This window comes from Podarcis raffonei, chromosome Z (assembly GCF_027172205.1).
Source record: "Podarcis raffonei isolate rPodRaf1 chromosome Z, rPodRaf1.pri, whole genome shotgun sequence".
Classification (NCBI taxonomy): Eukaryota; Metazoa; Chordata; class Lepidosauria; order Squamata; family Lacertidae; genus Podarcis; species Podarcis raffonei.
Window position 1 is genome coordinate 45,910,182 of NC_070621.1, and position 24,738 is coordinate 45,934,919.

A 24,738-nucleotide genomic window follows, 5' to 3' on the forward strand; every position below is an offset into this window, starting at 1 on the left:
TTGCCCTGACCCACCAGGGTTCTTCTTCTGTTCTTAGGTTTCTTTGGCTGCAATCCCACCTCCTCTTAGATAGGAGAAAACACTATTGAACTTAGTAGGATTTATTTCTGAGTAGATACGGTTAGGGTTGCTCTGCTAACATGTTCTCCTGGTGTAGAGAAGGATGGCTTGTATTTGCAAGCCACTTGTTCAAGGAACACAGAAAGTGGGCTCCTTTGAGCTGAACACACTCTAAAAGGGGGAAGGGGAATTCTGCTAGATCTCTGGCATCCATCTGTCGAGAGGCAGTGGAGTTTGCCTCCAGGGTGAAGCCAAACTGTTGCATTAGCAGCACCAAAGTGACTTCCCTGGGGCACAAGCCTGGGCAGTGTGAAGAGGGGTCCTGGCCTGCCCAGGACAAGACCCTCTTCTCGGCCTCGCTGATGTGGTCCAAAGAAAAGAAGAGCAAGACATTTGGCATCAACTTGGCTGCAGGACTTGCCAGAAGGAGGCATATAAGAGACCATCCAACTGACTTAGGGATTCCACTCTGGATTTGTGTAAGGTTTACTCCTTAGCCTTTCCTTCTTTTGAAGATGTCCCACAAGGTAGTGGATTTAGGATGGGCTACCTTCCCAGATTGACAAGCCACATCTGCCCCTCACCTCCCTCCACATCATTAGCAGAAACCTTGACCTTTGGACCCACTATTAGTCCCATCCGTTTAATATTCTGGAGCCCGTCTTCACACACAGGGAGAGTCCCTAACTCACTAAGGGACCCATCAGGTCCCCCTTACCTGGTTTGGCCAGCCAGTCAATTTTGTTTTCTGGGTATGGTCTCTGCTAATGGTCACAATAATGCAGGAAGCCCTCAAGCAAAGTCACAGTAACTCGGTCACAGCAACTCTGATTTAGTGGCAGATTGCCTCTGACACTGGAGAGTATTATGCAACCATCATGACTAGTAGGTATCAATAGGCTTGTTGTCCATTGGTTTGTTCTCCAGTCCTAGGCATCTGATCAAGACCTCTTCTGGTGTTAAAAATGAATTATATCTTTCCATTTGGTAGGGTGCAGGTACCAGAGATTTGGGGAACATTGATTTCTATAATGCAAGGCGATTCCCAAGGAAGTCAGTACAAATAGAGAGAAGTGTGGTCGGTCAAGGAATACACAAACCAATTGTATCATGGACAGTCTAAAATGATAGACCGGGAGTGGTCAGCATCTCCTTGGAGAAGCATTTGTTATTATTTTAGGGTTGCCAGTTGAACAGAAAATGAAAAATCCAGATGAGCCTTTGCATTTTTCAGCTGCTTGAGCTGCAGGAATGAGATGAAGCTGTTTAATAGCAAGGAGATCTGCATCGTCCTTTGCTAGCTCAGGTAACCTGTGGTCCTGCGGTCGTTGCTAAACTATTTTTACCTGCTTTTAACTTTTTAAACTTTTTTTTGGCAAGGTTTTGTTTGCATTGTTGTAAGCTGCTTTGATTTTTTTTTAAATGACACAAGTGTATACCATTTTAAAAAATTAATGAAATAAAAGCAGCACCCCTCACCCCTGATGGGAATTGGGAATCCAGTAACATCCGGAGGACCACAGAACTTTCCTTCCCTGCCTTCATTTCACTAGACCCAGGAAAGAGGCTGCCATGAGTTGAATTCTGCAGGCATTTCACACCTATGCTCAAGTTACTGCCAATATCTTTATCCCAGGCTCCAGTTCACAAATGCATGAGACTGAAAGGTCATTATAGCTGTCCGGACAATGCGCAGCTGCTAATATAGCACAGGAAGAGGATATCATGGTTTATCTTTTGGCTTCTTTTATAAGCAGAGTTCAGTAACGAGAGCTGTATATCTTCAGCAGCTCCAGCATCTGAATACTGGGAAGCATTTATTCAATGGCAGCTACAAGAAACACCACAGGGATTAGAGTGTCTTTGCAAGTGCGCAGTGCTTGCTAGCCAACAAAACATTTTTAGCCACCAGTCTGCCATACTTCTCTCTGTGTGGGTGCGCGTGGGTGCTACACCTGAAAGGCTGCTCCCGCTGAACTCAGTTGGACTTTATTTTGAGCGGACATGTATTAGATTGCAGCGCTTTTTTTACTTCTGGTATAAACGGGTTGGGGTAGTGGTAGTGAACCCCTGCTTTCATAAAGCTGGAGGCAGCCAAGGCTAGCAACCATTTGCAAGCCTGGCTCAGGACAGAGTATTAATACTGAAAGGCAACTCTTCATTCATGCACATGCCTGCATTCATGCACATACACCCCTGCAAGAACTGGCATGCTCCCAGTGCATTCTGGATACATATTTAACAAGGGAAACTTTGCTTATTTATGGTAATTGTGCAAAAAAACCTTTGTACTGCACTTGACTTGTATCAGATTGTTTAAGAATTTACCCACGATAAAGGTATATTGAAAGCGCCCTGCAAATATCCCAGTCATTGCAGGTGTATTTTCAAGTGTGTGGGTTTTGCATGTGTTCATCATGTACATGTAATATACAGAGTTTTCCATCAGCATTAAAAAATAAATAAATTGGAAAACGGTGCTAATAACTAGTGCAGTATCACCTGCCCTGTGGCTTACCACTACCTGTAGGAATTAAGAGAGGTGCATAGGAAACAGGATGTTAATGACTATCCTTTATCTTCTAATACTTTGTATTGTCCGTTATCCAGGCTTTCCCAGAGAGTTGATGTTATACCTGCAGGTGAGGCAGTGGAAGTGCTGGACTGTTGTCTTGCCTCAGCAATAGAGTGAGGGAGAGGCAACAAACTGAAGCTCAATCCAGATAAGATTGAGGCACTGTGAATGGGTGGTTCCCTAGACTGGATGGGTGGGAGGTTGCCTGCTCTTGATGGGATTACATTTGCTCTGAAGGAGCGGTTATGCAGCCTGGGCGTTCTCCTGGATCCATCACTTGAGATTCAGGTGGCCTCAGACAGCCTTCCATCAGCTTCTGCTGGTGGATCATGTCCCTGTCTGGTCAGGGAAAGCCTAACTTTGGTTGTTTGTGCTCCAGTAACCTCCAGGTTGAATAACTGCAATGTGTTATATGTGGGGCTGCCTCTGGAGATGGTTCGAAGACACCAGCTGGTGCAGAATTAGGCGGCCAGGTTCCTCACTGGGACAAGGCAATTTGATCATATTACACTAGTCTTGGTCCAACTGCACTGGGTGGCAATTAGTTTCCGGGCCTAATTCACAGCGCTGGTTTTGACTTATAAAGCCTTAAATGGCTCAGGACAGCAATACCTCAAGGGTCACCTCTCCCCATATGAACTGACCATATGGGGCCCTTTTTCACATGCCCCATCATGAGAGGTCAGGAGAGTGGCAACACGAGACCAGGCCTTTTCTTGGGTGGCTCCCGCTTGCGGGATGCTCTCACCTGGGAGCCTCACCTGGGCACCTTTGTTACCTATCTTTAGGCGCCATGCAAAAAAATTCCTCTTCTCCCAGGCTTTTGACTAATTAAACAATCTATGGCCTTCTGTGAGGGTATTATTTTCGTTTGTTGCTATGTTGTGAGTTTTTGTGGTTTTACACTGTTTTTATATAGAAATTTAATAAATTATTATTATTATTATTATTATTATTATTATTATTATTATTATTGCAGCATTTTTACAACTGGCTTTTAAAAATGAATATTTATATACCATATAATTATTATGTATTAATGAATCACCTTGTATGCAAGCGTCTCAAGGCGGTGTATAATACAAATAGCAAAAAACAAACAGCATTTTTTAAAATAATTAAAAAAACCAGTACAAATTAGATGCCCATGGCAGAGACCATTTCATCCACCCAGAAAAGCCCATCAGAACAAAACCTGTGGAGCAGGTTTCTGTTAATAATAAGAGTCTGGAGAATGCTAAAATAACTTGCCTGCAGCTTCACAGCCTTCTGCAGGTATTTGTGACAGCCACACAGGGGTTAAAAGGGGGCCCCTGGCATGGTGAGATCATATAACTACTGTATTTGCATCTTGCATAGTTCTGATAGGGGTTTGTGTACAAGATGGCAAGACTGCCTCTTGCAAGGTACTGCATGTCTCTCGGTTTATTTTTTTCCTGCAGCAGACTTTTGCAGGGAGTGTTTTAAGGATGACAGCCCAGGCAGCCGGATCCTTTGCATGTTTACTTGTGAGTTTGTCCCACTGATACCTACCGGGCTTGCTCCTTTGTGGTTGGTTGAGTGTACAGAAGGTTGCAGCCTTAAGGTCAACTAGGCTTGCTACAGAAGTCAAACTGTTGAGGTCACAAGCCCCTCCCCTCCCTTTTGGAAGGTGCTTTTTTAAACAGAATGCCTTTCCAGCCCAATGTAATTTGATCTTTGCTCAGCTTTGTGCCTGTTTTTTCCTGCTTTCTGTCTGCTTTTTTAAAAACAACAAACCACACAGCATTTTAGTTCCTTAAAGTATTTATTTTTATGGAGTACCACCTCTGCATAGAAGATTGTTGGTTCATTTCGTTGTCTTGAAATGGAATTCTGCTTCACCCCAGAAACTTGGTTGAAGGTGTGGTCTATGGCGGTAAGCCCAAATGTATTCACTGGCTTTTCTGCTTAGCCATTGCATTTGTAAATTAACTGGTGTTTCAGAATTACAGCGTTTGCTCTGGAAAGTATGCAGCAGAGAACAATATGTTGTTTTTAAAATGCAGACGTTTCTGGAAAGGCGAATGGAAGCAAGGGGGAAGGTAAAAAATGAATGCCAGTTAGCAGAAGCCAGAGTTTCACCTAGGTAACGGGATTTACTAAAACACGTTGGATTAGTGTGTTGACTGGTTTGCAGTGATGTTTGACTGACTGATGTATCCTGAATAAGGCCACAATCCTGACATCACTTACCTGGGTGTTAGCCTCGTTGAGTTTAATTAGGCATGGTTAGGAGTTGACTGCTTAGGTAATTGTATTAAATGCCGTTTCTTCTTAGGACCATGTGTATGCATGGAGAGATGTGTGTGTGCATTCTTTTTTAAAAAAAGCATTAAAAAGTGGCAATTCAAACACTGTAAAATTGGCGTCCAAAGCTGAGAAGATTTACTGCTACGTGTTTAGTGTTTAAAATACAACATAGTATGTTTTAGGGACGCGGGTGGCGCTGTGGGTTAAACCACAGAGCCTAGGACTTGCCAATCAGAAGGTCAGCAGTTCGAATCCCCGCGACGGGGTGAGCTCCCGTCGCTCGGTCCCTGCTCCTGTCAACCTAGCAGTTCGAAAGCACGTCAAAGTGCAAGTAGATAAATAGGTACCGCTCTGGCGGGAAGGTAAACGGCATTTCCGTGTGCTGCTCTGGTTCGCCAGAAGCGGCTTAGTCATGCCGGCCACATGACCCGGAAGCTGTATGCCGGCCAGTAAAGCGAGATGAGCGCTGCAACCCCAGAGTCGGTCACGACTGGACCTAATGGTCAGGGGTCCCTTTACCTTTACCTATGTTTTAAGAGTGTATGAGAAATACTGGATCAGGTCAAAGGGCCATCTTGTCTAGCTTGGGTTCCCAAAGTGGGCAACCAGGTGTTACAGTGCTCTCCCAAGTTATGATTCCAAAAAGTTGAGACCCAGAGGCTCACTGCCTCTGACAGTGTTGTTATAACATAGCCATTGTGGTTACGAGTTTGTTGCTGTCTATTAAAATCATCTAGTCTAGGGGCCACCAGTACATCTTGTAATAACAAAATCCATAGTTTAACTGCGCTCTTGTGTGGATGTCCTTACTGTCGTCTGCCCTGAATCTTCCAATGCTTAATTGAATGGCTCTGGGTTTTAGCATTTGTTGCTTTCTTCTATTTTGTTTTAAAATCAATCATGTTAAGTTATGGGATTTTGCTCATTTTCCATTTCCGTTTTAGAGCCGGACTAGTACCTTTAAAATTGCTGTGCTTAAAAAAAAGTTACAGATTTCTGTGACCAGTACAGTGGTACCTCGGGTTACATACGCTTCAGGTTACAAACTCCGCTAACCCAGAAATAGTACCATGGATTAATAACTTTGCTTCAGGATGAGAACAGAAATCGTGCTCCAGTGGCGTGGCGGCAGCGGGAGGCCCATTAGCTAAAGTGGTACCTCAGGTTAAGCACAGTTTCAGGTCAAGAACGGACCTCCAGAACGAATTAAGGTCTTAACCCGAGGTACCACTGTATTGCAGTGTCTTATCAGATCTGGCAAGGCAACGGCTGCAGACACCACTCTTTTACCTGGTATGGCTCTTAGGCCTTTAACAGTTGGGTAGCAGGCTAAAATTCAATAAATGCAGCCTGAATACATAATAATAGGGGCAATGTTGCACTGATTGAACTTTTCAGGAAGGAATCCCAGCATTACGAATGAGTCATTGCATGTCTCAGTTCTCTGGAACAGAAAGTCAGTTATTCAAGGTATATGCCAAGCCAGTGAAATTGTATACATTTGCTTTTATTTGAAAACAGCTTCATTTATTTGAAAACAGGATTAGCCTTGCTAACACACTCTAGAACCTGCTTTAAGCTTGGCACTGAATTCAAAGTGAAGTTGTGGACAGCTCTCCAGGCTTATGCAGAGTGCATAGGAAGCTGGCTTATACCAGGCCAGACTATCTGTCTGTCTATCTCCGTATTGTCTACCATTGTTACTCATACAGTGGTACCTTGGGTTACATACGCTTCAGGTTACAGACGCTTCAGGTTACAGACTCCGCTAACCCAGAAATATTACCTCGGGTTAAGAACTTTGCTTCAGGATGAGAACAGAAATCGTGCTCCGGTGGCGCGGAGGCAGCAGGAGGCCCCATTAGCTAAAGTGGTACCTCAGGTTAAGAACAGTTTCAGGTTAAGATCTGACCTCCAGGACAAATTAAGTACTTAACCTGAGGTACCACTGTACTTGGGTCCTCAGCTGCTGTGGGACTACAACTCCCATCATCCCTAGCTAGCAGGACCAGTGGTCAGGGACGGTGGGAGTTGTAGTCCAGCAACAGCTGGGGACTCAAGCTTGAGAAACATTGCCTGACAGGCCACAGCTCTTTGTGTTCATAGAAGGGTTTTTCCTATTGCCTGGTACGTGAGATCCTTTGACTGGGGATTCCCTGCAATCTTCTGCTTTCAAAACATGTTCTCTGCTACTGAACTACTTTTGCTCCTTGAGAGAGAAGGTGTTGACTTTACCCTTCGATAACTTTGCTTAGCACATCAAGGATGAAAGGGGGGGCAGAGTTCTCAATCAGACTTCCACAACCCTTTTTGTTGTATTTATTTATCCATTTCACTTGAGTGCTTACATTATTTATTGTTGTTTTAATACAGAGCTTTCCAAACTGTGTTGGGATCTGGACACACATAAAAAATGCTGTGAAAATACTTTTTTTAAAAAAAAAAGTTTTAAAAATATATATTGAATTTGCCATAAGCTCACCATTGCCATCTTGTGTTACATTTGTATAATGCACTTAAAACGCAATTTAAACTTTAAACTTAAAACGCAATTTAAAATTATATTTGCAGCTGTTTAGCTGAGTCCTGTGTGTTGCAACACGTTAGTGTGTTGGCTACAGTGTGTACATGTGTCTTGCGAATGCTCCCCGTGAATACAGTAGGATATTGGATGAAGAGCAGTAACAGAAATGCAGCTAATGAATGAATAGTTCCTCTGGGCATTTTAGAATACATTGGGGATGAAAGCAATTTAAATACAAAGAAGTGAGACATGAAAACAAAAGCAATGTAGATGTAACAAAACCAAAACACATTGGGTGCCCAGAATTAAAAGCACAGATTTAAAAATGCAGGGGCCCAGATTGCATGTGTCTAGGTGAACAGCAAGCTCCCCACCTGTTGCTTGCACACAATTGTCCCTATGTTGTGTAGTTGCTGGGAGGGTTAGAGTAATTCCTGAGAAACCTGGGTTCAAATTCTGCCTCCACTGCAGAGCTCACTCAGTGACCAGTCTCACATCTCAACCTAATCTACCACTTGCGGCTGTTGTGAGGACAAAATGAGGTGAGCGAGATAAAAATGTAATTCAGTTTTGTGGGTTTTCTTCAGAATACACCCCCTTCTTCTGCATGGCCTGTTGGGGGGTAATGACCGAGTTCAAAAGCTGTGCTGCCAACTTCTCAAACTACTCCTGCCATTTCTCCCATCCACCCCTAAAAAAATATACAAGTTTGATGCATAAATATGGCAGCAGGTGATTCTAATGTTTATCTCTAGCCTGCTTTGGGGTTGAGGTGGCTTGGTGAAATTCCCTGCTGATTGCTCTGCTTTTTCTAACAGCAGAAAATATTTTCTCCATGTGGAAGAGCAGGGTAGGGTTTTTGCCTGCTGGTCCATTGGCACCATCTCTCCCTAACCCCATCCCGGTAACTAGATACTGGGGCACAACCTCCCTCTTTCCTTGCCCTAAGCACCCGTCCTTGAATTCCATGGCAGTTGGTCCCCAGACTGGGCGGTTGCTGCGGCAACACTTCTCAATGCCAAATGGGATTTTGAGGACCCTTTATCCCGGGGAGAGGATCCTCTCCTCCCTCACCCCTGTCCCCCAAATTCAAGATCCTCTACATGGAGCAGAAAACAGCAGCCTCTCATGCGCAGCCCAACTGGTCAAAGCATATTCATGTACCGGTAAGTTGTGTTGACCTTGAAGCTGGCATCTGAAAGCCATGGGGAGAGGGGATAATCTGCCTGCTCCCTACAAATGCGACCTATGCAAGTCCTGTTTTTTGTCTCTCCCTCTATGTGTGTTTTGGTATGGGGGGGGGGGTTGTTATTTAGATCCCACCTCTCTAGGCCAAAGGCATAAGGTGAGTTACAGACTGTAAATAATAATACTTGTGTTTTCAAGTCTTCAAATTGCTATCTGTGGAATTTCTAGCTGTGAGGTTTGCAATGACCCTTTAGGGCAGGTTTATATTATCACCTGTCTGGTTGCAGATAGCAAGACTAAGGTTATAATCCTAACACCCCTTTCTGTCCCAGTTCTTAAAATTTTAAATATTGAGCTGTTTGGGTTGGTAGGATGTCTGGGATGTCTGCCTTTCCCTTTTCTTTTTGGTATGTGATTTATTTGTTTAAGGACATATGTAAGTGTTTTGCCGTGGTATTGGGCGTGGCATGAGTTGTAATCCCAAATATTCTCAGGTTTTCTTTTGTGAGATGTGTGGTGGTTTTTCTTTTTTCTTTCTTTTTGGTGCCCACAGCAGTTTCTTACTTTATTGAATGTGCTTCTGGACCATGGAAGTTTTGGGACACAGGATTAGGCTCTCCTGGGTTACCATCCCAGTCTTGGTTTGCACCCAGGACTGGTGGGGCAAGTAAGGAAGGAGTGGCTGGACCCCTCCCCCCATTTCTGAAAATATAAAATCAAGCAGATACCCAGATCTGTCTCCAGGCTTATGCCATACAGGCAGATTCCTTGTGAGGTAAAGAACACAAGTAAGTAGAAACATAGCAGAGGTTTTTTCTTTTAGCAAAGCTGGGGATGAGTTTCAGGTGATTAAAAAAATACAAAATGGAAGCTAGCCCAGGTAACATGGCCTAGTGGTTGGGGAAAACTACAGCTTTCCATGGGTCTACACATACTAGCTCCTTGAGTTTTTAGGTGATGCAAGTTTCTTGTCAAATTCTTTCACGTGGTTTAAAAAACATCAGGTCAAAAAGCCAGATCAGTTGTTTTCAAGGTAAGAGCTCACTGTTGTAAATATGATCTTCCTCCCTTTGATTAGTTTAAAAAACAAAACAAAACAGAGACACCTGCTCTGGAGTCTTTTGTTTTCCTTCTTGAGAGCTTTTTGGCGGAGTGCCTGTTTCTATGAAAATCGGACCCTTTTAACTCAGAGGAGGGAAGCCTTTGCGTGAGTGACCTGTGTGTTTTACAGATCTTTAAATATTCAGCTTCCTGTTCGTTTGACTTGTTCCTCTGATGCTTTTTCTTGTGTGGGTGTAGAATGAAGGTCAAGATTACAGTTCCTGCTCTCATTATTGCAAACTGTTGCATTCAGTGAAGCCTTTTCTGTTGGTTGGAACTGGGCTTAGAAAGATGTTTTTGCACTAGAATTTAGGGGATGTAGAAAGCTGCCGAATGCCAGGTTATGGTACTTGCTCATAGGGGGCAGGTATGCATGCAAAATACTGTTTACTCAAGGCTGTCTTAAGCATATGCGGCGCTGGGGTGCAAAGATCCACCCGGTGCCCCCCCCCCAGGTTGCCCAGTCCCAGGCACGCTGGAGGGCAGAGTTGGCTGGCCGCCTTAGCATCTCGCTTGCCCCCCGAACTTGTGGTGAAGAGAGCCTGCCATGGCGCTCCAACCGACAGGCGGGCTCTTCCACGGACTCAACTTTCAGGCCCCAGACTCTCAGGTGTCCTGCACCCCTGGCAGCTATGGGTAAGATGGCCCTGTGTCTACTCCAGCCTTTTTGACCTGGCACCCTCCAGATCTTTCAGACTGATGCATGGTCAAGCCAGCATCACTAATCAGGGGTAACCCAGCCGAAGTAGAGCATTTACTTGCCTCTTTACTTGGAAAGAAGTACCATTGACTATAATAGGCATTACTTTTCTGAGAGTGTGTGTCATCTTCATGGTTGCTTTAAAGAGGAGTTGCTTCAACACAAACTTCAACTCTTCCACAAAGATCAGTGGGAGGCATTTTTGTGCTAGTGTATTCTAGAGGATTTTGGGTGCGTTCAGATGTGGCAAATGTTGCACTAGTTTCCCCAGTTGTCCTGTTTTCTAACAATGTTGCTTTTGAACTTAAGTACCTGGTGTGCTGTGGAATTTTGGCTTTTTGACAAATAGACTGGCATGCTGTGCTAAATTTCATTTTCACCAGTATTGTGGCACAGCAATGACCTTTCCGCACATGTGTGCTCTTTCCCCCCTACGATTTCCTCATGAAAACAGGAGGGAACTGTATGCCAGCATCCCACCCCAAATTTTTCAGTTTTCTCCTGGGATTTTCCACGTTAAAAGGGCTGCAAATGGATTATTTCTGGAATCAAATTAGTGCTATATTCCATTAGTTTTCCTGGTGGCTTTTGTGTCATGTGAAAGCCCAGATACAATGCAGAAATGAACAGCTAGGGAAATGTTGGGGAAATGGAACAAACTTTTGTGTGAATAACTCAGGCAATATAAATGCCTTAGTGATGAATTTATACTGGACAAGTCCACACATCACTCTGCTTTATTAGTTCTGTAATATTCCAATGTTACCTCAATTGTCTGGAGGAGCACACTTGCACTATAACAGAAAAACGGTAGCAAGGAAAACTCCTGGAACATGTACAGCGTGAAAAGTTGCAGAATTTCAGCTACGGAGCATACATTGATAGGAAATAAAGCAGTATGCACACCTGGAAAATTTTGCAGGTGCAAACGGTATTGAAAGGATCACTTATAACTGCCCCAATACCACCATTACCATAAATAATCAGGAACTAGCAATAAAAAGTGACGTCAGGAGGGACCCTTAAAAATGCTTAATGCTGGTTGAATCGTGTCCTCTGCATTGACCGAAGTGGTCAAGTGGGCACGTGTGGGGTAGGGCGATCTCGTAGGTAAACTGATCCCAGGTTTTTAAGGGGTTTATATACTAATAGTATTTCCTTGAACCTGGTAAATTCTTTATCTCTCCCAACTTCAGGATTTTAAGCTAGCAGATATGGGCATACTATAGTTCATACTATAAAGTATGAACAACGAAACAGGTGTGTGTTTTTTCTGGGAAATGTCATTTGCCTTGAAATGTACCTAAATGTATTGTGAAACCTGTTGGGAAAGCTATTTAACTATTTGCACAGGGAACAGTTGGCTCAGCACAATGACCACCACTTTGATCCTTCCAAATCCTCTTTCTTCAGAACAACTGGTTGTCCGGGTGAATTATGAGATTTCTCAAAAAATATTCCATTAGCTGCTTTTGACTTGAAGTACTGGAATTGTACTCCGGGGCACTGCAGTGTGTTTCAGTGAACTTGACGTATGCTATTTCTTGTAATGCATAAAATAACCTGGCAAACGAGGTTGGTAACACTGGCCTCTTGCTCATTTCAGATGAGTTCAGGCCATAGACAAGATTTGAACCGGAATGACTTTGCCCAGAGTAAGTCTGGTTAGGAAGGAGATGCCATGAAAGCAGCCTCTGCCAAGCTGGTGCCCTCCAGATGTTTTGAACTGAAACTCGCGTCAGCCTTAAGCGGAGGTTGGATGGCCATCCGCCATCTTTGATTTAGCTGAGACTCCTGCATTGCAGGGGGTCTACAGCTCTATGATTCAGTGGTACAATCATGGATGTGCCCAAAGAGGCCACACCCTGCGACGTTGTGGAGTGACTCGAGTTATTGTGCTGTGTCTAAGCCGGACACAGTGACACGTCCCAGTTATAAGCACTATATAGCCTGTGCAGACAGCCCATTTTTGTCTGAAGATAGTAATAATAGTAATAATTAAAGTATATTTCAGGTATAGGCGTGTATTTGAGCCATACAAGCTATTCGATATTTGGTAGAATTGTTAACAAATCTGTAATTGTGGCTCAATCCTCTTTCATTTGATGCTTCTCTCTTGGGGCAAAGGCTGGGGGACATGTGGGGCTTTATCCCCTTAAGCGGGTCTCTCCCTGCCCTCTGGGCTCCCAAATTCTTTTCAGTCTTGTACACACCTGGGGTTGGATTACTTTGTGGAAGGGGTCAGTCCCTGGTCAGCCCTCCACTCCAAATAAAAGCTTCGGACTCCAAATAAAGGCTGAACTTTAAAATAATAATCCAAATATACTGGCCTTCGGAGTACATAGTAGGGGAGTGTACTGCCCGCAAGATTTGACTTGCATCTCATAGCTTTGGGAATCATCCACTTGTGTTTCAGTGTGTCCTTCCGATTTGACTTGTCATTCAGGGCCAAACTAGATCTGTTAAAAATTGAGCTCATTCTTCCACCATATTCAGTATAATGGAGAATCTTTTAAAAAAAGCCTGCTATAACTTCATAACTACTTCTTCTTCTTTTTCTTCTTCTCCTCCTTCTTCCTCCTCCTCCTCCTCCTTCTCCTCTTTTCCCCACAGAAGTTGTTGAAATACATAGACCTAACAGCTCAGCCAGAATGGATTAAGCTTGATACATCCAGGGGTGTGTGTGTGTGTGTGTGTGTGTGCACGCAGGACATTTCAAAAGTTTGATTTTAAAAAGAAAGCAAAGGGAAAACGTGTAACCTTTTCACTTTCTGCCAGAACTGGATGCAGTTCTCCCCTTGTGAGAGGACGAAGCCTGCCAGATTTTGGAACTACCGTATTTTTCCATGTATAAGACTAGGTGTTTTTCCTAAAAAACAATGTCAAAAATTTGGGGGCGTCTTATACATGGATACATCTCCTCCATTTTCTTAAATCGGGGTCCCCAAAAATAGGGGGCACCTTATACATGGGGGCGTCTTATAGATGGAAAAATACAGTATCTTCTGTGGTTTTGCTGCAAGGACAGGCTTTCCCCCAGTTTTGTTATGGGCAGCAATCACAGGCCCACGGGGTGGTAAGAGAGCATGGATCCTCAGCAAAGATGGGCAGCAAAGTATCACTCCCTCCAGCAAAGAGCCTGTTACCCAAAGGGTAGATGTTTGGGGGCAGGCTTCTCCAGAACACCCCCCCATCCCTGGATTTTTAGGAATCACAGCCTGTTCTCTCTCTCTCTCTCTCTCTCTCTCTCTCTCTCTCTCTCTCTGTGTGTGTGTGTGTGAGAGAGAGAGAGAGAGAGAGAGAGATCTCTTCTTTGACCATGAATGATGAAAAAAGATCATGTATCCCTAAGGAATACCGTGGTGGAAGGGAAAGTATTGCCCTGATTCACCATGTATAGCGATACCTCGTGTTACATACGCTTCAGGTTACAGACTCCGCTAACCCAGAAATATTACCTCGGGTTAAGAACTTAGCTTCAGGATGAGAACAGAAATCGTGCTCCGGTGGTGCAGTTGGAGCGGGAGGCCCCATTATCTAAAGTGGTGCTTCAGGTTAAGAACTGTTTCAGGTTAGGAACGGACCTCCGGAACGAATTAAGTACGTAACCAGAGATACCACTGTAATTCAGAGGCTGTGCACACCCCAAGCACGCACATCTGGATGCAACATATAATTTGGCATTTATTCAGCTGCTGGCAAAGCTTTGTTCATGGGCTCGACAAGCAGACTTCCACACTGAATTGAAGACCAGGGTTGCAGTTCTTTGCTGTTCAGTGCACCCCTGAAGATGTTTTGAATGGTAAATGTACTGCCAGGCTTATGGCTGCGTCAAGGCCAGGGAATAGTTAGGTTTGGAAGGATTTTCCATTTTATTTCCATCTTCCCCTGCGTGCACTCCCAAAAGAGAGTTTGGGAGGAAGGAAACATAAATGTGAATTTGCTCTAGAAGCCTCATGGTCCTGGATCATTTTTTATGTCAAGGTCTCTGTGCAGAAACTCTCCGATCCGACACTGGATGCTCCTGGGAATTTCCAGTACAAAGCTCCGGTCAATGATAGATATGTACCTCCAGTTGCATTAATGCTATTTTTAAACTCTCGTCCTCCCCTGCAATAGGAGGAAAATCCTCTCCTTACTACTTGATTATGAGCAAGGTTTTTCCACACTGGAAGGAATGAAAAAGGTTGGGTGTGTGACTATCGGAGCTCGCCATATAAAATGCTCTGGAGTATTATCCAATCTCACATCAGTTGATTGTGTTGTATGTGCTTTTTTTGCCGTGACCTACTTTTCTAAAAGTTCTTGCGTGGTCTTCTATATCCTCCTTTGTTTTCCCATTGTTGGAGAAGGTAGATTGGATGGAATGGACTGTGAATTGGATCCGGTATGTTCTTACCGGGTTTGTCTTTTCTTTTTCTTTTAGGTGGAATATTTTCTATTCTATTCTATTCTATTCTATTCTATTCTATTCTATTCTATTCTATTCAACTAAAAAAAAAAGGAACTTTCACCCACCATGAGCTTGCCTGCCCCCAAATATGCCTGTTGCAGGAGATTGTGGGAGGTAGAGGTTCCGTCTTGCGCCTAAGATTGAGGGGGCCTGGTGTGTGTTGAGTTGTGTCATGTGTGCGATGTGCGCCATACGTCATATACCTGGCGACATCACATCATTGGGAGGAGGCCACGCATGGAGCCCAGCATGGCACTGCTTCCTCTCTTGCGCTCAGGAGGAGCCAGTCGCTTTGCACCAGCCTCTTCTTTGCTATCCGATATTGAAGGGGCCGAAGACTCCTCCGCCCTTGGGAGTTGATGCACCTGGTGGGATGTGTTTGGGGGCCTTGCTCTCTTCAGCATGAGTTCTGTGGGATGTACCTAGTGCAGCTGCATTCTGCTGCAGGAGATTAGCTGCCCGTAAAGGGGTATGTTGGTTTCTTGTGGTCTTCTCATTGGAGAATCTGTGATAAGGTTGGAAGAACTGCAGGACTCCCTGGAGCATGCTGGAAATCCTCATTTGCACAAGATTCTCCCTTAGGAGTCAACTTGTTTTCCTGTTGGAAGACCTGCACTGTGTTGTTCCTCCAGTTCTTGGTGCCTTCAGAAGGAAGGGACCATTGAGTGGTCTAATGTGGAACTCCCAGGAATGTTTGTTTGCTCCCATGTTAAGATTGCATCGAAACGCTGGCTTTCAGTTTTACCCCAAAGCTCTCCAAATTACTAATTGCTGCTTTGCTTCCACTGTTGCTCTTAACATTTTTGTTGTTGCTGCTGCCTCATCGCTGTACACAAATGTGGTTTTCTATTATTTTTATTCTATGCTAATTACTTGTTTCATACTGTCATCTGCCTTGTGGCAGGATATAATGTTTTAAATGAAGGAAATAGGTAGTTGGGATATAACTTTAGGAAAACAGCAGCATATGTACATTGTGTACTGCAAGCTCTGAATAGAGTTGTTCTGTACGTTTGGAATGGTAATTTCTTTTTGTGGGACACATGTTCTCTGCACATCTGTGTAATTTCCCAAGAGATTTCCTCACTGACTAACATTTGCATGGGCTCCCCAAATGCACAAATGAATTGTGTGCATGGAGGGGCCCCTGGCATCCAGCGAATGCCACAAGCCCTTGGGAACATGGAAGCTCCATGTTGTTAATGAGCCCATAGGCTATTGACCCAGGGCACCGAGGGTGCAGAATTCCACAGACACAGAAACCTGCTTTGCAATATGTTTGGGGGCCTGTGACTTAATCCTCTTCATCTTCTATTTGCAGCTTGTCGGGGAAGAGAAACGTGTTGGGACACGAACTGTCCTCGTTGGCCACCATCCGCTTCCCACACCAGAGGCTTACATTCCGCAGAAGTTCTGCTCTAACCAAATAGTCTCTTCCAAGGTACGTTTGCCGCATGAATGCTGTTGCGGGAATGGCATGCGAGCTCTTGACAATTCATGTGAGCACCGTAATAACCATGCTTTAATTGCTGCACCGGCCCACCCGACCTGTTTTTAGCTTCACAACAACCCTGCGGAGTATTTTAGGCAGAAGGGACGTGGCCGGCCGAAGGTCACCCAGCGAGCATCGTGGAAGAGTGGAGCAGGTTCTCCTGGTCCTTCATGGTTTAGAGAGACTGCTCATAACCTGCAGTACTTAGATCCAGTTCAGGTTACAGTTCTACTCCAGAGTGTGCCGTCAGCAAAAGTAATTTTGTGTTCTGTTACTTTTCCCACAGACTTGTTTTGAACTTTGGAATCTCTCTGACCACCATTAACCTTATGACTTGATAATGAGTTATGAAGATCACTCGCAAGCTGTGCCTGGTTTTTGTTTGGGGTGGGGTGTCTTTCGTTTAAAGCTTATACTTTGTTAGTAATCCAACTCATCCACGAGGTCCTCCAGGCATAACAAGAAATCTGTTGCAAAAAGGCAGCCTGTGAGACCCTTTATCAGTCTGGTGCACTTATTCTGCTGCTATTTTGCAGCTCTGTTTGTTACAGCTAAGAATGAAACCTATGCATGAAGGAACTCTTTCCCAATCCTGCAAGGTGTTCCAGTTTTAGAACTGCATGAAACACAAAAGACCCGTAGTTCCTCTTTTGTAGCTTCTTCCGTCTGGCACAAGTAGCCCAGCTAATGGCTTTATTACATTTACGAGTGGGAACTGCAATAAAATGGTGCAGAGGGTGTTCCAGCTAACCAACCGTATCTTCTTCTAAGACATCCCATCCGGTTATTATTGTTATTTGATAAATTTGTATGCTGCTCTTCATCCAAAGATCCCAGGGTGGTTTGCAAGAGAAATATACAAAATGCTAATTCAAAATACATAATGGAACAACAACAACAAAAACCCCAATAACCCCACTCCCACAAATACGTTCAAAAAGCCATAGAAAGTTAATCAGCTGAACACCTGGTTGAAGAGGAACGTTTTTGCCTTGTGCCTAAAGATATGTAACGAAGGCGCCAGACAAGCCTCCATGGGGAAAGCCTTCTGCACACAAGGAGCCACCACAGAAAAGGCCCTTCTTGAGTTGTCACCCTCCAAACCTCTCCTGGAGGAGGTGGCACATAAAGAAGGGCCTCAGATGATTGGTAGCAGGGTCTGGGTAGGCTCATATGGAGAGAGGGGGAGTCCTTGAGCTATTGCAATTCGCTCTCTTATACACAGACACACACAGAGTTTTCTGGCTCCCCCCTGCCCCGCCCCAATAGACACTGAGCATGGTCACTCCTCATTGAACTGTTGTGTTGTTGTTGTTGTTGCTGTTATTGTTATTTTGTCTCCTTGGCTTTTTCTTTCTTGCTTCTTCTTCACCCTTTGGGATTTTTGCCTCCTCGTTTTCTCAGCTACAGTTCCTCCAAGCACCCGCCATCTGCGCGTGCCGTTACAGAGAGTCATATATAGAACCATTTTGAAGCACTGAAGCTGGTGAAATTTCCAGATAATTAGAAAATACAAAATGATTGTGAATTATACAAGGAGAGCTTGGATAAAATATTAGGGTCGACAACCCTAAATATTTTTTTATTGTGCACAAATTTCCATTTCTTCTGTGCAGCAATATTTGCAAAGCAGAATGAAAGTATAAATTGCACCCGAGTTTCAATTTTTTATTTTTGTTTTTTAAAAAGAGCTAATGCAAACCAGGCAAAGCACAGCGCAAGCTGCACCTCTTGAATCTTTTAATATATTTACTGTTGCCTTGACTGGGAAGTCTTGCTCTCATTGTGTGTAGCTCGGAAGGTGGAACAAAAGGCAACAGTTTTTCCAAGCCAGGAAAGCAGGTGGCTGCTATCAGCGGGCAAAAGGGGAGTTGCGTAAAACATCGTGACAACCTCCGCTAGTGGTTGACATTCAGCAGATTCTGTTCATCAACTGCTGTATGTTTCATGTGCCTTTTGTGTGCCGGGAAAAGGTTGGGTTCCCAGACCGCTTTCTCTGCTCTGCAAAGCATCCACCTGCACTTTTCACATGGTCTCGCAAAATGACTCAGTGCAAACTCAGCTTCCCCCACTTGCCATTTAGCGGACGAGCCTGATTTTGGGGGGGCTTTCTTGTGGGTGTGGAGCTCCTGGTGCTTGCTGGATCAATTCAGAAGCTTGTCCTTTGAGTGGTGAAAGTCCTGGGCTGTGCAGTAGGCAGATGAGAGGATTGACCCTGGAGCTGGACCAACATAGGAAAGGTTGTCCTTGCCAAGGCAGTACCCCGGGCTGACAAGAGGAGAGTCAGCGGCTACTCTCAATGGACAGTCATTCGAGCCCTTGGAATCTGTTTACAAGGGAGATGCTGCAACCTGCTGCCCTAATGTCTCGCTGTATGGGGTGGTGGATCATGGAGCTATCGGTTCTGGGTTCTAGCCCTTGCAGTTCCAGACAGTAGTGCAGAGCTTTCCAAACTGTGTGTCATGACACATTAGCGTGTCGGCTACAGTGTGTAGGTGTGTCGCACAAATGTTCCCCACGCTCCTCCTGGGGCTGGAAAGGGGTTAATTTAACCTCCAGTTTGCTGGTAAAACTGAATTACTATGTCGTGAAATATGCTTGTCTAAAAAGTGTGTCACCAACAGGAAAAGTTTGGAAAGCTCTGCAATAGCGCAAGAGAGGAGTTGTTGTTGTTGTTTATTAAATCTGTATACCACCCTTCATCCATACATCTCAGGGCAGTTCACAAAATAATAATAATAATAATAATAATAATAATAATAATAATAATAATAATAAAGAATTTTATTTATACCCCGCCCTCCCCACCAGAACTGGGCTCAGGGCAGCTAACACCAATAAAATTACAATAAAACATAATAGGAAACAAAAAAAAAACCAACAAAGAACCCAGTTAATTAAAATACGGGTTAAAATACAATTTAAAATGCAGCCTCATTTTAGTAGTAGACCATAAATCAAAACCATAAGGGGAGGGAAACATAAGGGTCAGACTGAGTCCAAACCAAAGGCCAGGTGGAACAGCTCTGTCTTGCAGGCCCTGCAGAAAGATGTCAAGTCCCACAGGGCCCAAGTCTCTTGGGACAGAGCGTTCCACCAAGTCGGGGCCAGTACTGAAAAGGCCCTGGCCCTAGTTGAGACCAACCTAACCACCTTGCGACCTGGGACCTCCAAAGTGTTGTTATCTGTGGACCATAAGGTCCTCCGCAGGACATCCCAGGAGCCATAGGCACAAGGGACCAAGATAAAAACACAAACTACAGAATAAAAACAAGAACGAAAACAAAAGAAAACAGTAACCCCCTTCCACGAAAGGGCCACATTAAACCAAAGAAACACAACACGCAAAACAACCAGCCGTAGCAATGATTACTTTTGCTGTCAGGTCTCCACTGCACCTGGATTTGGCTGGCCTAGGAAGCTTTTTGAATTCCTCTTATGGCCGATTTAAAACCAGCCAGAGCATTGGGTTAGTCCATTAGTTCATTTGTTCATGTATTGCATATATATCCCAACTTCCTCACACACCCCAGAACTCAAAAGTGGCACACCCCCTCCTCTGTTAATTCCCACAACCACCCTGTGAGGAAGCCACGGTTGAGAGGCAGTGACTGGCTCTAGGTCAACCCAGGGAGCTTCATGGTCGAGTGGGGATTTGAACCCTGGTCTCCCAGCTCCTGGCCTAACACTCTTAACTGCTGTGCCACCCTGGTTCTCACTGCACTGTGAAGGAGGCCGCAACATATCTGAAGGCTATACTATTGATCAGTAGCTTGAGAAGACCCTAACGGGTTGGGATTCTGTAAGCCAGTGGAGGTCCCTTCCCACTGACTTGGTATTGTTGAGGCAGAGGAGGAGCCAAGAGGTTGTATCAAATGCATACCTTGCCAGAGCAATATGTTTGGCAGCCTTTCATTTCGAACCAAGCGACTGAAGACGCGGTGCATTTTGCCACTACATTTGGAAGCACTTTCTGATATTTAAGTCCTGGTGCTTCTTCAGCAATGCAGAGGCAGTAGCTGGCCCTCAAGGCTGCCTTCTCCACCTCACCTTATTTCAAGCTGGCTTGTGTGTGCGGGAGAGACAGGGAAAATGCCTCCCCCTTTAAACCTTCACATCTCTTGTTTCTGGCACTAGAATTTTTGAGTGGGGTTATGCGCCAAGCCTTTTGCAAACGCTGGCATAAGACCCACGGGACACGACTCATAGAAATGAAAGGAGGAAAACCAACGTTTCTGAGTGGGTGGCAAAGCAAGCTCTTCACGAGCAAGATGCTTATTTCTTTCCATTGGAAATGACACCAAAGGGGTGTGTGGATGTGTGTGCATGCATGCCCATTATAATTGTTTGCCCCTTTAAAAGCCACCCATTTATATTTATAGACAGAGATAGATAGATAGATGATGATAGATAGATAGATAGATAGATAGATAGATAGATAGATGATAGACAGACAGACAGACAGACAGACAGACAGACATATTGAACAGATGATAGGTATCCCAATTTTGGTGTGGTCTTCAGAGGCAGGGCTGGCCCACTCCACCCATGAGGGAAGGTGAGGCGACTGCCTCAGGCAGCCGAATCCAGAGGGGCAGCAGATCCAGCCTCTGAGGATTGCATCGCCCACAGCCACTCCAATACCATCTCCACAGCAGCCTCTTGGCAAATAGGAGGCACTGCAGGTCTCCTTCCATCCTCGTTCCCAATGTAGATCTTTATTCTCCCATTGTTCCTGATGTAGTTCCTTGACCCTCACTTCTTCCCTGGTGGGGGGTGGTGTGTGTGTGTGTGTGTGTGTGCCATTTTCTGGTTAGCTTCAGGTGCCAAAATGTCTCAGGGCAACCCTGTTCAGAAGAGGCCATTGCTGGTCAAAGTCTTGGTTCATACCTGCCTCTTTTGCTTTTTTGCCCCACAGTACACTGTCTGGAATTTTCTTCCAAAGAATCTCTTTGAACAGTTCCGAAGAATTGCCAACTTTTACTTCCTTATCATTTTCCTTGTACAGGTAAGGCTGCTTTAGAAAAAGCAATGAAGGTGAGGGAGAACGTTGCTGGTGTGTGTGTGTGTGTGTGTGTGTGTGTGTTGTAAGTACCAGTCATTGAAATGTTTCAATGCCATCCTGCTAAAATAAAGACCCTTATTTTCAAGGCATAAGTTAGTGGGTTCGTGTTTACAGAACACGACAACAATGGTGTCATTTGCTCCAACCTAGAGACACTACATTATATAGCTGCTTATCTTCAGTGGTCAAAGATGCATCATCCCCTCCCTCCTGCACACACAACAGCTTGTGATGAGGCCCCCAAATACCTCCCTATTACGTTGTCTAGATGCTACACAAATGCAGAAGTAAATTTATGAGTGTGCATTTCTTGGTGGGTAGGCGAATAGCAACCACAGATGTGGGCTGTGTCCTTTTCACTTCTGCTTTCTGATTAAAGAGGCTAGAGCTGAATCAGGAGACTCTTTAAAAAAATAAAATCAAAAGCAAGCTGAAATTCTCCAGACCAGCCGTTTCAGGGAAGGAAAGTAGGGGAGTGGGTTCAGCTTCTGGTGATGTCAGATGGGTTTTCAGTGTTTCAGCGCTTTTTAAAAAAAGGGCTCTTGACCTGCATCATTGGCCACTGCTCTTGGGCAGCATATCTGCTGACGTTTATTAAAAGCACTCATTATTGTAGACGGAGGAGAGCATCTTGGCCCATTCCTCATAAGCTTGAACCTTCCTCAGACTTTGCTAAATGGAGTGTGTTGAATTCGCCACTGCTGCTGCCTGCATTTCCTGACGATTGCATCTTGCCTGCTTTGAAGACAGAGCACTTTGCCAATTTGCATCTCATCCTTGTGTCAGGGGCAGAGGCATTAATGATCTCTGAGGAAGTAGCTCCAGCTAATTTACATGACAATGCTAAGATGGCATCGCCCCATCTTCCAGATAACTGTAGAATCCTGTTCTGAGCAGTGGAGGCTGGTTGTGAAATGTATAACCTTGCTTATGCACCAGGCTAACCGGCTGCCACTTCCACTTCCTTGGGCGGTGTGGTTCAGCTTGCCAGGAGCAACAAATTCAACAGGAATCTCCCCAGTGCGCGTGGGGCTTTAACTTGGAACAGGTTGGAACAAAGGCTATATTTAACTTGAAACAAATCAAAATAGTGCCACTAGGGACGGATGCGGTTTTCTCTCTCAGTTCCAGTGCTGTGCAGTTTTGGAAGAAATATCCCCATGTTTCAGTGAATTGCATACAGCTGATTTTTGCCCAAAGTTGGCCTGTCATGGTCAATATCAGCGGGTATACTCTGAGTAAAACTTACTTGAAAACTTGGCCATGGAGAGGTGTGTGTGAATTATCACACTGTGATAAAAAAAAAAACTCAGCTGACTATCTTCTGAAGCAGAACACCCCCATGAAAAATCTCATGGCTACCTATTTGTACCAAACCTCCCCTTGCCCACTCCAGTTAGCCATTACCGTAGGAAAGAAATTAATGTTATATTCAAATGTTTGGCATCACATTACAAAAGCAATGCTCCTGTGCCAGGCATTAGTAGAGCCTGGCAGTTAAAGGCATGGGACCTGTCAAATCCACCTACCCACCAACGTGTGTGTTCATTGTTCCACAAGAGGCTTTTTCTTGTGAAGACTGCGCAGCTTTAAACACATGCCATAATAAATCCATTACGGTGCGGTCTTACACATGTTTACTGTGAAGTATGCCCCGCTTTCTTTAACAAGGCTTATTCCCAGGTAAGGGTGTGTAGCTAGCAGCCTTAGTCTTTAAGGGTGTCGTGTTTGTTGTAATAACATAGCTAACCCTCATAATTCAAACATAGTTGCACCTGTCAATGGCTTCTGGCCACAGTAGCTATTCTCTGTCTCCACGGTCAGAAGCATAAATACTTTTAGCACTGGAGTAGTTTGGACCACTGGAATAGCTGTTCTAGTGAACAGACTTCCTGGAGCATGAGCTGAGCTCTTGAGCAAATGTGCATGTGTGTGACAAACCTCCATTTACAGTGCAAGCTTAGCACATACTTGATATCAACTGCATATCTGTAGCAGAAGGCTTTGACCAGCTCAATCAGCCTTGGGTCCCCAGATGTTTCTGGGATAAGATTCCTGTCACTCTCATCGAGTTTGAACAGGTATGATGCTGTTTGCAGCCCGACAACATCTGGAGAATCAAAACTGAAGAGTGTTGGCTTCAAAGAAATGAGTTCTTTACTACTACTACTACTACTACTACTACTACTACTAATAATAATAATAATAATAAAATACACACTTGGATTCACATGGCAGGACATATAATGGAAAAGGATGCATTCAGACGTCACATTATTCTATTTGGACACTCAAAGAGATCCCTTCACAAGCTCTTCACAGCAAGAAAGTGGGAATGAAGAATATACATGGGTGCTTTTCTTCTTATCTGGAAGACACCTCTGCCATTTGAATGAATGGAAAACTTTGCCACATCATTATCAAAACTTCTAGGCACTTCCTACCAGTGATTCACCACACACTATAAAACAGAAGTCTGAATGGATTATTGTACAGAAAAAATTGTACATAAACAGATGCAGTTCATTAAAAAGCAATGACATGCACGCTCTGGTGTTTTCCGGTGTTTTCCACGTTGCAGCGTCAGTTTACGTTTGTTGCTTATAAAAGCTGAGGACATCAAACCAGCAAATATCCTTTTCTTTAATTCTCCCCCAATAACTTGCATTTCCCCCTCTTCCGCAGGTCATAGTAGACACACCAACCAGCCCCGTCACGAGCGGACTTCCTCTATTCTTTGTTATTACCATTACAGCTATTAAACAGGTATTTGCGTTCTCCCCCTTCCCCCCAAAAAAAGTAAATGAAAAAAGAGGATTGTCAGTTTAGAGCTGCAAAATATCTGAGGAAAGGCTCTCCCTCACCTCTTTTTTCTTTGTTTCTCTTGTTTCTTGATTGTGATGACTTCCACCCCCTGCTCCCTAATTTATCCCTCCAGGGTTATGAGGATTGGCTGCGGCACAGGGCTGACAAAGAAGTAAACAAAAGCACCGTCCTGGTGATTGAGGATGCAAAGCAAGTGAAGAAGGAGTGTGAAGGAATCAAGGTGTGGTATGAAAGAGGGGAGCAAGCTTTCGGGGCACTGGGAAGCTCCAGGGAGCCTGTAGCGAAAGGCGGAGGGCGGGGTGTGAGTGCAGGGAGAGTTGTTATTAAAACCTTGCATTCGTGCTTGATGATGGACTCCGGCTGGTCCCCTCTGGCTGATTGGGGTGGCTGGGAATGGGCTGAAGCACTTGTGTGTTTTGTAGCAAAGACGAGCAAGGTTTCTGCACATTGGAAATGGTTTGGGGCCTTGCCTTCAACCGCAGG

The 24,738-nt window shown here is 44.5% G+C and overlaps 1 protein-coding gene across 8 annotated transcripts in view; it reads left to right on the plus strand.

The window, feature by feature from the left end:
• Positions 1-24,738, plus strand: part of ATP11C (ATPase phospholipid transporting 11C) — a 102,573-nt gene that overhangs the window by 21,524 nt on the left and 56,311 nt on the right. For 4 of the 8 annotated variants that reach the window (XM_053374907.1, XM_053374911.1, XM_053374910.1 and 1 more), the window contains exons 1-5: positions 8,447-8,596; positions 16,194-16,313; positions 21,283-21,372; positions 24,115-24,195; positions 24,368-24,475. In XM_053374907.1, the coding sequence (XP_053230882.1) occupies positions 8,534-8,596; positions 16,194-16,313; positions 21,283-21,372; positions 24,115-24,195; positions 24,368-24,475 (462 nt within the window). In that variant the 5' untranslated portion in view covers positions 8,447-8,533. Of the gene's footprint in view, positions 1-4,425; positions 4,533-8,446; positions 8,597-16,193; positions 16,314-21,282; positions 21,373-24,114; positions 24,196-24,367; positions 24,476-24,738 lie in introns of those variants that run through there. The other 4 variants (XM_053374914.1, XM_053374909.1, XM_053374908.1 and 1 more) reach the window with 3 other exon arrangements.